This window comes from Schistocerca americana, chromosome 3 (assembly GCF_021461395.2).
Source record: "Schistocerca americana isolate TAMUIC-IGC-003095 chromosome 3, iqSchAmer2.1, whole genome shotgun sequence".
Lineage (NCBI taxonomy): Eukaryota > Metazoa > Arthropoda > Insecta > Orthoptera > Acrididae > Schistocerca > Schistocerca americana.
The window spans coordinates 191,651,118-191,665,477 of record NC_060121.1 but is presented as its reverse complement, the minus strand read 5'-3'; the positions used below and the strand labels follow the sequence as shown (position 1 = coordinate 191,665,477).

At 38.0% G+C, this 14,360-nt stretch overlaps 1 protein-coding gene across 1 annotated transcript in view; it reads left to right on the top strand.

The window, feature by feature from the left end:
- The window catches only part of LOC124607039 (E3 ubiquitin-protein ligase HECW2-like), a 194,804-nt gene extending 190,603 nt beyond the window's left edge, over positions 1 to 4,201 (top strand). Inside the window, exon 13 of the mRNA XM_047139213.1 lies at positions 353 to 4,201. Within this exon, the coding sequence (XP_046995169.1) occupies positions 353 to 464 (112 nt within the window). The 3' untranslated portion in view covers positions 465 to 4,201. The remainder of the gene's footprint in view (positions 1 to 352) is intronic.
- Positions 4,202 to 14,360: the final 10,159 nt, after the last annotated feature.

Below are 14,360 nucleotides of genomic sequence, written 5' to 3'. Positions count from 1 at the left end.
AATACATATCTGAATATACATTACTATCAAGTCCGTGTTCTGTGTTGCTCATAAAATTTGTCATTATCTAGTAATGTGGTTTCATTGCAGCTCTTTTTTTTTGTCATCATTATAGGAGTTGGAACTGTAACTGATGATATCAATAAAATGCCATGAACTCTGCAGTGTTATTTTAGTGAACTTAAAAATAGTGGGGATGGCAGAGGTTCTAGTATAAGGTTACTGTTGCCACAAGTCTCACATTAAGCATCTTTCTTCCTTCTTATTCACTTTCAGAAACTGTAATTATTTGTAAAAATAATTTTCAGTGTGTATTTTCTTTTGTACATAAAAGATTTGTTTTATGTTTTAGGGCTCACACATGTTTTAACCGTCTGGACCTGCCACCATACCCTACACCAGAAGTACTTTATGAGAAGTTACTTCTGGCAGTTGAAGAGACAAACACATTTGGTATAGAATGAAATGCCAAAATGTTATAAAGTAGCACATTGGTAGAAATACAGCAAATTGTGACCAAAGAAAGCTGCCGTATGAGGGCTACTCATCAGGACAGCATGTGTGATTTGTTGTGAAGTCTGTTTTGTTATGCTGGAAACAGCATATTCAACAGTGTCACATGGTTAACTAAATTCTCAGGCATATTGAATCAGCTGCATTAGCTATTGAGTTTTGCATCTTTGTGTGTAATTTAAGATGTGCAGTTTAGGAAGAGTTCCCTTTATGAGTTTTGTGGCATTTAGTATTTTATTTTTCTGTAGAATCGCCTGTTATATCACTTACAGTTACAGGTCAGATATACGATGTTACAGCTAGTTACCAAAGCTGGAAGAGGTTAAAAGACTTAATAGTGATATTTTATCAACATAATTAATATTTGTGTAAAATGAAACAAGTATCTTGCCTGTTACAATTCACTTGTGCATTGACTGGTACTTTGCTTTTTGTATGGGAGATTTTAGCCAAGGGCTATAGTTAATCTTTTGTCAGAGAAATGTGGCAAATGAAATACAGCATGGTCAGTGATCTGTTCCATGTAATGTGTACATGAAAATCATTAAGATATTTTACAAGAGAAATTTATTTTGTATTGTAAATTTTTCCTCTGTTTGAAATGTGAAAAATAAGAAATATATTAGCTTGCTTCCCCATCAATTCTCAGGTCCCAAAGTTTCGGACAAAGCTTGCTATTTTACTATGAGCATGCACACAAAAAATTTATATGTATTGATTCTTGATCAGCAAAAAAATTGCAAATGTTCATATTAAACATTTCTTTCATATAAATGAATACTTCTCTCTTGTTGTGAGTACTTTAATTATGAATATCCAGCTCTCTGCATTGTCATAGCATAAAAATTTAAATACTTTGCTGCAAACAGTGTAATAATGCGGCAGTTATTTTTATATCCATATTAAACATAGACTGAGATATTTCTCAATGTAAAGATTTATGCTGTAAGCAGTGGTATGAAACTGTGAGACAGAAACACAACTACAAAACTTTATCAGGATACCTAAATTAGTTGACTGCAGATTTTTTTAGTCTCCTTAGATAATGCTTCATGTAGTTGATTGCATTATCACAGAATTTTCATATAAAGATTTACTGCATAAGTGCTGAGTAATTTCATATAAAATGAATATGTCACATAGAGACTTTCAAAAAATGTTTGTTGTACACTGAAATTTTGCAGTTGTTGACAAGAGATGTTAACAGCTCAAGAATTGAAGCTATCTCTGTCACCTTTGCTGAATCAGCAAGACATTTTGCTACGCATTCCGGCCAACCAGTGCTTGCCTTGAATATATATTTAAAAATTAAACAAATAAATGACATTAAAGTGTTTAGAAAACTAAATTTATGTTGCGTCCACATATTTTATTCAGCACAGATTTCTAAATGGAACAGCTTTAAGTATTCATTTCAAATAAGAGAGGTGCATCAACAAGGGGCCAACAATCTTGACAAATTTGAGATGGAATACTTTGCATGTTTCTTTCAAGTTACAGCTTTTGCAAATATGCTAATACATGTTTACTTGTAATTAATATCATCTGAAACAAATATTTTTGAATTAACTGGTATTATTTTTACTTTCAACCTCATTTGATTTCTGCTTTATATGCTACTGGTTTTTAGTTTTATTAAAAGAAACTACAATAAATTCTTGTCATTCCAGTTCTGTAGTTATTGAATTTCTTGAGCTTTATACAAAATGTAGACTTACTGAGTTTGTCTCTTTACAAGTTTGCAATACATGTTTTACATAATGTATGCTTTCAGAATTTTGTTAGGTTTGTTTGTTTATGCAGTAATTCACAATATTAAAGAACACAAATTATTTGTGCCTGAAGATTATCATGTTCCAACAAATATAATAATATACCAATTTCTTTGGTGCAGCTTAATTCATTAGTAGCTGCACTTCTAAGTGTCTTTATTGGGATTGCTCAAAATTTAAATACAGTAGTATTTGCATGTAGTACTAAATCAGCTATAATTCCTAGTCAATTACACTCTCATACAGCACATTATGATTGCTTCAAAGCAAAATATTGTATTCAAGCAATATAATATTTATCTTCCTCATAAATACGTTTATTTGTTTCTTTATTTGATGATACTACATTGAATGCTGCTCCTTTTTGTTCTTTTATTATTTTTAATCCTAGCTCACCTGGCAACTGTAGAAATAAACTTCTTTTTGCCATACAGAGGTTAGACATTTCTGTTTCATTATGATTATAGAAGGGAGGTTTTGAAATTCTCTTCATGGCTACATACAATTGTACCATATTATTCACCAAACCATTTCTTGAAACTTGAATCTCTGTGTCAGAACATATGATTTCAACAAACCTGGCAAAATTCTGAGGCTGTATATACTTCAGTATTACTGCACTCACACACTAGTTGCTATGTCCTCTAAAGAGGCTTTGAAAATATAACAGCACATTTTTGATGTCCATTATATGATTACATGCACTGAAACTGCATGCGGCACTGTGAATTTTTAAGCATTTTTCAACATGCTAAGAATTATACAGTCTCACAATATTATTGTTGTTGTTGTTACTGTTATAAATGTATGTGGCTAGTTCAGTATATACTGTAGGGTATGTGTGGTGTCATTCTGTCATTTTTGTTTAATTTATACATATGTCTTTGATTTTATACTCTTGGGACATGAAAGAAATTTTCCTTTTAGAACCACTATTATCCACTTACTGTTGTATAGATAGAGGAAAGCAAAACTTTGTAGTATGCTTTTGACAATTCATTTAAAATTAGTCTAATTTTCAAAAATTTAATATTTAAAAAAATTATCTTGAGGACGTGCTGTTTGTGTTCATAAGTATTTAGACTCGTAAGCCGCATTATAATTCAAAGGCTCTGAAATCAATATTTTCATAAAACAAGCTGTGTGTATGATCAAGAATATTGTGTTGTAATCACCTAGGGGAAGTACAGGTATATTGGTCTTAGAATGACAGAACTGTTTCATAAGCAGCAGGAATGGACATAGTATTTACAAACTTACAGCTTAAACAAAGAAGTGATGTGAAAATTTTATTGGTTGTTATTCTTGTGCAAGATTTGTGTGTTTATTTGTAAATCACAGAGCAATATGATTGTGTGACAAATGGTTATTTTCAGGGAAACCTAATATCAGCAGTCTAAAAACAATTCTAGTTTACTCGAAAGTGTTTAATGCAATGCTTTTTATGTCTTGTTTAATCTGCTTTGTTCTTTTGTACAAAACTTGGTGGCTGAAATATTCTTCCATTTATCACTTGACATTGTTCCTAATTTTTTGCTTCTCTTAATGCCTATCATTTTTTCTCCACATTTATTTGAGAAATGTTCTCTTGTGAGAAGATGTGATGTAATGTGACAAAATGTGGAAAATGTGTGTGAAGAGATTGTGAATAGGCTTAATTAATGTGATCATCCTTCAGTACTAGTCAAGTAAGATTATTTATACTTAATATAGTTATATATACATATATGAGCATGTGTGTATGTGTGTATTGTTTGTGTCAAATATGTAAATCTTTCTTGTACAGTCTATGTAGATAATTCATTTCTTGCTGTGCAACTGTATGCACAATCACCATGTTGCGTAGTAGCATGTTATTATTTATTTCATTCATTGTTTACAGTCATGGCCAGATATAACTTTTTTTGAAATATTAAATGCTGTTACTGAATTACAATTTTGTTCTTTTTCCCCTTCTCTTTATTTAATATTGAGGCTTATGCCTGTTCAGAGGTCAAAATAAAAAACAGATGTGGTGTCAAATGTGTCTGTTTTAGTTAAAATGAATAAGCAGGAAGCACTTTACCAACCAGCATGTGTGCTGACATTGGTGAGCCACCACTGAATGTGTGACACATATAAAGGGATGGCCAAGTCACATAAGATTTGTACCTTTGGGTGGATAGAAATCTCAACTTTTGAAGATTTATTAATTCTTCTCTACTTAATCTCCCCACAAATTTACACATTTTCAGCTAATGATGTACAACTTGCTCTATGCCATGATTGTAGCAGTCCTGAGTTTGACTCAGAAAAAGTTTTTTGCTGCCTCATTGTTACTGGAAAAATGTTGTGCACACAGCGGTTCCTTTATTTTCCACATCGACACTCTGCAAAACACTGCTACAGGCATGACAAAGGGTGTTTCCCGTTGTACCACTTACTAGGGTTTTTACATGGAAGGTGGGCAGGATTTCAGTGACTCTCTGCATGCTGCGAACAGTGTAATCTTCCAGAATGAGATATTCACTCTGCAGCAGAGTGTGCACTATTATGAAACTTCCTGGTAGATTAAAATCTTGCCTTTTGGTCCTAATAGAAGTGATACTTATGGGGCTTGACTTGAAGATAGTCAGTTTGAATCCCTGTGGTTGAAGAAATTTTGAGCACCTTTACATGTGTGGGAGCATTTGCAGAGGTGGTGGCATAAAGTTTCTGATCACCAGATATCATGCCACTGTTCTGGATTAAATTCCAAATCTCTCTGCAGTGTTTCATGGAATGAGGGCACGCAACACAGTTGCTTAAACTCATTGGAAACCTCAGTATTATTTGAGAGCAGTAGGCTATATGGTGGCACCTGGGCTAGACATTCCCTTCTTTCATCATCATCCAACACAAATGTGACTACACTGAAACACATCCATTACATTCACCTGCACTTGATGGATAAACTTAAGAGAACTGTTGTACAATGTGAGAAAAGAGACATTGTGCCTACTGACAAGGCAGCTGAACCTACCTCTCAGGATCATTAGCCAATGTATCATAAGACTCTTGTTGTAACCTTGACTTCAAAGCTAACAGCATTTATGGAAAACAAATAAACATATGTAACAACAGATTAAAACTGTTTATTAAGTTCACAAAACCAAACAATAACAAATTTGGACGGGAATTAATATAAGCCATAGTTCCAGGTTAATATGTAAAACTGAAACTGATGTATGTCCGAGCACTACTACTTCACAATGCAGACATAATAGTAGTTATAATATTAATTGAAGTTACATTAAGCCAGGTGCTGGCAGAAACCAGGTGCTCACCAGTCCAAGCACTACATGCAAGAAGTCAAAATCAGTCCAGGTTAATAGCAGTGGGGTTGTAGTTCACATGTAGAGGCAAATAAGTCAAATAATACCAACTGAGAGAGTGTCTTCCACCGGATGGTCTCAAATTCATATGCATCAGAAGTTATGTGACGACCCTGCAATATCAGCAGGTGCACGTGTTGGATGTTGGCAGAATTATACATATTAAAGTGTCCATATCTTCCATTTGCATGTCTGGTGAGGTTAATAAATCCTTCCTTCCTTGAACTGGCATGTAGAGACTGTAACTGCCTGTCCAGTGAGGGGGAGGACAATTTTGTGGAAGTGGCCATGCTCTGGGCTACTCAAAGATGTTCAGGGCCACTGCCAACAGTGGTGTTGGATCCAAAGTGTCTTGCGTAGGCCTAGAGATTTCTGGGAGCATACGTATCCCTGTGGGACATGGTAGGTCCGGTGATTCAACCATCAGTGAAGCTAGATCAGTGTCCATGGGTGTGCCCATCAGCTCACGGGAATGGTGGGGGTGGGTGGGGGGGGGGGGGGCAGGGCACCATCCTCTGTTATCTTGGAAAAGAGAGAGATACAGTGTGGTTGCAGTGGCAGACCCCCTGATGAGGAAGGCTGCTGTCCAGTGAGCCACAACCAGAGTAGATTTTGATATCAGCACAGCTGCCCAACAACACCTGGCATTCTTGCTTTTGTGCCGTGGAACGCTGAACCTACATGGGTCTCCATCTAAATTTGAATGCCCACACCAGTGCACATCCACATAGTGTAGCTGCATCTGCTTTTTGTTCTGGGGAGTAAACAGGAGATCCAGAAACATCCTGTGAAGATGCCCACATAGGAGCTCTGCCAGACTTCTGTCTTTGGCAGGTGTAACCTTTCAGAAGACAGGAATCCGTTTAATGCTGAAGCTAATTCAGCAGGACATTTGCACTTGGGTAGTTTGGTTTCGGGCATGAGTGTTGCATTGCAGTGACACAGTGCTCCGCTGCAGACAGTTAACAAAGGCCAGAGCATACACATTAGGCTTCCAGATAGGTGAGTGGCTTCACGATTTTTCAAATCGTAGACAGCAAGTGTTAATTAGAGATAAGGACAACACTGGGAGTGTCACTGTGAAGTGTGATAGAACTGCAAGATCTCATGGATAGGGTGGGCAGCAGTTGTGACTATTTGTTGATGACACTGTAGTGTGTGAGAAAGTGTCAGTACTGAGCGACTATAAGAAGGTTCAGTAAAACTTAGACAGAATTTCCATTTGGCTTGGGTGTTGAGCAACCATAAACCACAAACACACACACTATTTGGTGTGATGAATGGCAGCTTCCTCTAAATGCAGAAAAATGTAAGTTGATGCAAATGAGTAGGAAAAATAATCCTCTGATCTTCAAATATAGTATTAGTGATATACTGTTTGACACACTCATGTCAGTTACATACCTAATGGTAATGACACAAAGGAATTTGAAATGAAATGGGCATGTAAAGTCAGTAGTAGGGAAGGTGAATGGTAGAGTTTAGTTTATTGGGACAGTTCTAGGAAAGTGCAGCTCATCTATAAAGGAGATTGTGTATATAACATTTGTGTGACCCATGACTGAATGCTGCTTGAGTGTTTAGGATCCCCAACAGGTCAGGTTGAAGGAAGAAATTGGAGGTGCGCTGCTAGATTGTTACCAGTAGGTTTGACCAAAATATGAGTATTACGGAAGTGCTCCATAAACTCAAATCAGAATCCATGGAGGGAAGACAACAGTCTTTTTCTGAATCACTATTGAGAAAGTTTTAGGGAACTAGCATTTGACTCTGACTGCAGAATGATTCTACTGCCATGTGAATCTCGCATAACAACTACAAAGACAAGATAAGAGAAATTAGGGCTCATATGGAGACACACAGGCAGTTATTTTTCTCTCACTCCCTTTATGAATAGAATACGAAAGGGAATGACCCATAGTGGTATAGAGTACCTTCTGCCTTGCACCGCATGGTGTCATGCAGAGAATATACATACATGTATAGTGAGGTCCTCGTAGATGTTAGAACAGAAATCTTCCATCTCTCTTTCCAAGCTTTCCCCAGGAGAAAGGATTACATTGCAACAGGACATCATCTTCCCACACAGGTCTGTGGGACTTCAGGTGGGAGTGTGGATTGTTATCCACTATAATGTGGATCAGAAGTACTTGTGGAACTTTGGCAGCATGAAACTTGTGACATTTTTTTAATTGCAGCCTGTTGTCTTCTTTGGCCCGGCAGACTGATGTCTGTAAGAGTGTGGAGCCAATGTGTCTGTGGGGGTGTCAGTTTTCCAGTTAAATGTACATTGACTGATTTAGACTGACATGTACTGGTGTGCCTACACGTGCAAATCAAATTTGACTCTGGTGGTATATTTCTCATTGAAAATCATACTGTAGTGACTTCCTTTTCCCTGGGATCCTTCTTGAATTTCTGCATATACTACAAATTCACCACATTTTCCTTCCCAAATATATAAATTATTCACTGGTTTCAATAATTCATATGCAGAATCCATTTATTATAATTTACACTGCTCACACTGTTCTGAACTGAACTGAACTGAACTACACTTGTGAAAAACTTAAAGCAGTGTAAAAAGGATATTACAGCCACAAAAAATACAAGGAATTATGGTGCAGTGTTTTTCTGAACATTTTGTAAGTTTATAAAGCTGTCTATATGATAAATTTAAAAAATAAAAATACACACAGATTGAATACAGTTTACACAAACCCAGTGTCCTTATATAATAGATTTTAGGCCTCCCTGTGGCTGGTGATATTACAAGAATCACATGTAACCAGGCCATCTCAACAAGTATAATTTCAAAAAATTGCACGTACCCACCGCCAGAAGATGAAATATTTACAACTCCAAATACCCTGCAAACTTTGACAACATACACATTAAAGTTCAAACTAGAAATTGATAAGGTTTGCAGACACATCGAGCTCATTAATAGAGTATGTTCCTTCAAATGCACCCACTGACAGACAAAAAAAATCAGGATGTGAACATTGTTATCTTAGACCATTTATGGCAAACAATTGAACTGGGAGATGAGGTGTAGAACGAAGAAAACATAGTGGTTGAATTTAGTTTGTATAAACTAGGGTATTTAAGCAGGCTATCATTCTTGTGAAAAATAGAATAGGTGGTAATTATGTGGAGGACACTTTACTGAGAATGTTACACACCAGTTGTCAAATGCGTAATATTGTTACCACAACATTTCAGGACTATATAATTCCATTATCAAATGCTTAAAACTTCTGTGGCATTAGACACCATCAAAAGTAAAAACTGAGTCTTGAGAGTGTAACAGGCCAACATGAGATGTTCTAAAAAGAGCTATATGTTTGACAATGCATGTTTGCTGCTGGTTTTTACTTTTGATGGTTCCTAATGACACAGAAGTTTTAAGCACTTGATAAGTGGTGACATAGTCCCAAAAAACATTGTGGTAACAATATCACATGTTTGACAACTAGTCCATAACAGTCTCAGTACAACAAGTTCATGAGACAGCTACACACAACAGGTAATGTAGAGAACAGCTGAGAAGACAGCAGGAAAATCACTTAAGACTTGCACTGCAGATACTGTGAAAATGGAAAATGCTACTGATGTGCAGTTTTCACAGAATGGATTGATAGTCAGGGGTTTGTACTGTTAGCCAATTGACAGATTGTTATAATACATAGTGTATTTTTTGTGCAAACATACACTTTTTAAATGGAACAATGCCTATTGGCATTAATACACTAAAAGTTGGGTAAATTAGAATGTCAGTGATGTTTGTTGCAGGATTCTAGTGTAGTCACTTATGAAATATATTTTGAGAAGTTTCCACACTGACACTTGTCTGTGCCATTCAACCTGTGGAGTTTTCATGTGCACTGTTGGTTATGTTTGTTTACAGCGTGCTTGTGTGTTCCTTAAGTGCACTGCAGTGTGCTTGTTAGTTAGTGTGTGACAGTCCAAGCAGTAGGTTGTGAGTGGATAATGGGATTTTCCAAGGCAGAGAAAGCCAGCATGCTCATGGTGTATGGAGAGAGTAGGAAGAATCCTGTTTGTTCTTGTACTGTATATGCGCTAAGATATCACAACAGATGTCAGCCATATCAGCAATTATTTACAAACCTCTTCAGCCATTTATGTCAAAGAGATAGTGTAACACCTAGACAACATAACAGAAGGAAACAAGTGATGACACAAGAGGGAAAATTAATGTTCCTGTTGCTGTTGCAGTTGATCTACATGTTACCTCCCACACAATCGCACAAGGAAGTGGCATGAGTAAGGCAAGTGACCTACGCATTCTCCACTGAGATTTCTCCATCTCTCTCCATCAAGAGCTGCATGGAAACAATCAAGAGCAGCATGGAAATGATTATGAGAATCATGTTAACTTCTGTACATGTGCATTAAGACAAGATACTCCAGAGGTATCACGTATTTTGTTTAGCAATGAAGCCACATTTACCAATCATGGAAAGGTAATCTTCCAAAATACGCATTATTGATCTGTTGACAACGCCCATTGTCTTTGTGAAGTGGAATGTCAGTGTCCATGGAGTGTAAATGTGTAGTGTGTAATAGTGAACAATCAGCTCATAGGCCCATTTTTCACAGAAAGAACCCTGAACGTGCACACCCTGATAATAGACCCTCTTCCACGGATGCTAGGAGACATTCTTCTGCAGACTAGAAGGAACCTGTGGTGCCAACATGATGGCTGTCCAGGCCGTAGTGCATGAAGTACTACAACATATCTTCATGAATTGTTTCCAAATCGTTGGACTGGATGCAGAGGACCTGTACCTTGGCCAGCCCATTCCCTGGATTTGATGCCTCTAGTCTTTTTTCTGTGGAGAAAGCTGAAAGGCATCGTCTACAAGGACATACCAACTATGCCCATTGGTATGCAATGATGTATTACTGCAGCCTACTCGGGCATCTCCCTGAAATGCTAGCACATGTGCAGCAGTTGTTCAAATACTGGACTGGAAGCGTGTATTGCCACTGCTGGTGCTCTGGTCATTTCGAACACAACCTTTGGTATGTCTTGTGACTCGTCAGAATCCACATAACTAGTGTCTGCACTAGTGTTGTTTTTTATTGTGTGCTACCACAGATATTATTAAGTGTTGGTGTGGGGACTTCACAAAATATGTTATCTCTTAAACAACTCACACACAGAACCCTGCAACAAACACCACTGATATTCTAATTTAACCTATTTTTAGTTCGTTAATGTCAATAGGACATTGCACAAAAAATATTAGTTCCAAGTGTTGTTACAATATGTTGATTGGTTGACAATACAAGCTCCTGACTGCCAATTCATTCTGTGAAAACTGTACATCAATAGCACTTTCCATTTCCACAATATTTGTAATGCAAGTTTCACCTTGTATATTGAGTCACAACATAAATGTAGATACCAGTCCAACACAAAAAAATTATAAACAAATTCTGTGCAGCTTAAGTTAATATTTTAGTCATGAAAGATGAATTTTGTGTAAGCTGGAGAGAACTGAGTGTAAAAAAACATTTTTCCTGCTTCCATACAATATAAATGGTGCAGTTTTCACCTGTCAGATGACAAATTACAAGATATCAAGAAACACTACAATATGCCACTGAACATAGGCATGAGACATGATACCAGTCTCTCTCAGTAAAATTTCAAAAACAAATTCCATGCAGCTGATATTTGCTGGGTTTTGTGTCAGTTGCAGAGAATCAAGGGTACAAAACATATATGTACCTTCCCAAAGGTATCTGTATGTCAGACTGTTAGTGGTAAATCAAACAAGAAATGGATCTTCATGGATATTAAAAAAAGTTAGAAAGTAACTGAGAGAATTATATGAAAATTAACAAGAAGATAAAGGACAGGCCAGTGATGAAGCTTACAAGAGCAAGAAGAAAGCATACATGTCAATGATAATAGCTGAAGCAAAAGCAGTCTAGCTACAGAATACTAGAAACAGAGACGCCTTCTAACATCTCTAAAACGTTCTGGAATTATGTAAAATAGAAAAAAATAATCACATCTTAAAATGTATCTGCTATAGCAAGAAAAACACAATTTATTGAACATAGTACTTTACAGAGCAACACTTAAGATACAATGAAGTAAGAGTTGTGGTTCACACTGTACACAATGACTGGACAACAGTAAATAGCCTAATACAGGTTACATAATAGGCCGACCATGTGTTCACTTCCTTTTTGTCCTCTTTCCTAAGAGTCTGTTTTTGTGAACGTTGTTGTCTCTGGTCGACATTTCCTTCTCTAGGACATTGTGTTATGCTATTTGCCTGTTCTTGCATTATTTCTTATTTTGGCGAGAAGTTTTTCCTTTGTTGCCTATTCTGCTATTCAAGTAGTGATTTTTGTATTTTGTATGTGTCATGTGTTTGGTCACATTGCCCAAAGCTGTTTATTAACTCGATTTGTGACATTTGTGCCAGGGAGAAGAAAAACGTGGTTAATAGTTCTACACCTGCAGCTTTGTGTAGGGCTGCTCTGGGGAAGAGCATTGGCACATGCAGAGCTCTCCTTAGAGCTCTGTTTTGTGCTTTCTGTAATTGGTCTACCATTAGTCTGGCTGTGACTGGACAACAGCGCATACGTATTCTAGTATCAGCCTAATTAGGCTTTGATAGACCACTACACCTGTACTGGGATCGAGAGAACTGCTGGAGTTCAGGGCTGGGTACAGTATGTGCATCCTGGTGAAAGCAATTCTGTGAATCTCCTCAATGTGGCACTTCCAAGTCAGGCGTTTGTCAAGTGTGATACTGAAACGCCTTGCAGAGTTTCTCCAAGGGAGAGTTTGGCCACGCAGTTTTAGCAGTTGATAGGGTCTTCTTGGAGGATGGCATTTGCCATGATGTCTGGTGAGCAGCAAGGCTTGTGTTGTCTCAGAGCTGAGGGTGATGTGCCATTGCTTTGCCCAGTTTTTCATCTTGTTTAGAGCAATTTGCATACTTATTGTAACCAGGTTCCTGTTTGTTGAACAGGAGAAGAATGCAGTGTCACCTGTGTATTGCACAGTGTATACATGCTGTGTCATTGGAATGTCAGCAGCGCACTCATTGTAAAGGACAACCCCAGGACTGAACCTTGGGGCACACCTGAACTGATTCTTCTCCTGGTTGACAAGGATCTATTGATCTTAACTGCAAAAGTGCCACCAGAGAGATAGTTTGTCACTATTTTGACAATCTTTCAGGGGAAGCCTAGGTTGCACATTTTGTGTAGTGACAGTGTACCAGACAGAGTTGAAGGCTTTTGCTACATCTAGTAAGACAACCCTGCAATATGCCTTTCAGCTGAAGCTTTCTGTGACTGCTTCAGTGACACCCATAATTTGTTGGGCAACAGAATGTTTTTGCTGAAAGCCTAACTGAAATTTTGGCAATATTTGCACTCATCTAATATAAGTCTGCAACTCGTGGTCAAGTGCCAAGCATTGCTGCCTCTGGATTGCAGGGTCCTGGGTTTGATTCTCGGGCGGGTTGGGGATTTTCTTCACCCAGGGACTGAGTGTTTGTATTGTCCTATTCATTTCATCATCATTCGGTAAAGGACAAAGATTGGGAATTTATAAGGGTGCTGGTAACCATTCAGTTGAGTACCCCACAAACCGAATATCATCATCATCCTCCATCATCATCATCAACACCATCTTGTCTAATACGATCCTGTATAGGCATCAGTAGTAGGCACTCATATAGTTTACTGAGGGTGGGCAGTAGACTAATTGGCCTATACTGTTGCAGGAACACCAGGTCTTTTCCTGGTTTTGCAATCACTATTACTTCTGTGTGTTTCCACTGAGAAGGGAATTTTTGTGATCATATGAGTTTGCTGAGTATGTTTGCCAGGTGGGTGATAGCCAGTGGTGGGAGGTGTTTCAGTAACTTGCAGAGACATGATGCTGTGCCTTACATCTTCAGGGCTGCAGAATGGCATGTTGTCATCTTCATCTTCCACCTTGAGGAAGGCAACCAGTTGTTGGCTGACAGTTGCAAAGTGTTCTTGGCTCTGTGCCTCTGATGGATTGAATTACTTTTCAAATATGTCTACTAGTGCATTAGCTTTATCTATAGCTCTGAACTGCAGTCCATGTTCACCATGCAGAAGTGGCATTTTCACGCGTCTTTTTATGAACTGCTTTGTAGCTTGCCACACGCCGTTATCTTCTACTTTGGGAGTTGACGGCCTTGCAGACCATTGCTGGTTGCGGTATTTGTTGCGGTCTGCTTTTGATTCCCTCTGTAGTTTGTTGAGCAACCTCCTTGTGTCTTTGTTTTTGGTGACCTTCCAATCTTTGGCCATCCTGTTTTTCTGCTGTATTTGTGCAAGCAAGAGCGGAGGGAGTTGCGTAGAGCAGGGCCCTCCCACTGGAGGCAGTGTGGCTCCTTCAGCAGCTTGTATGATTGCCCTTGTGAGGTTGGTCAGTGCCTGATCTGCAGTCACTGCTGTTGGAGGTGGGGCATGGGCGATGTCTGCAGCTATTGTGTTGCTGAATTGTTCCCTATTTATATGTTTGAACATCACAGTGCGCTTTTGGGTAGAGAGCCATTCTTCTATGCTGACCTCTAGAAAGACGGGGTTGTGATCCAAAGATGTTCTGTTTATTGATACTCTAGACACAAAGCCCACCAGATTTTTTGTGATGGCAATGTCAAGGATGTCTGGTCTTCCCCTTCGTTTT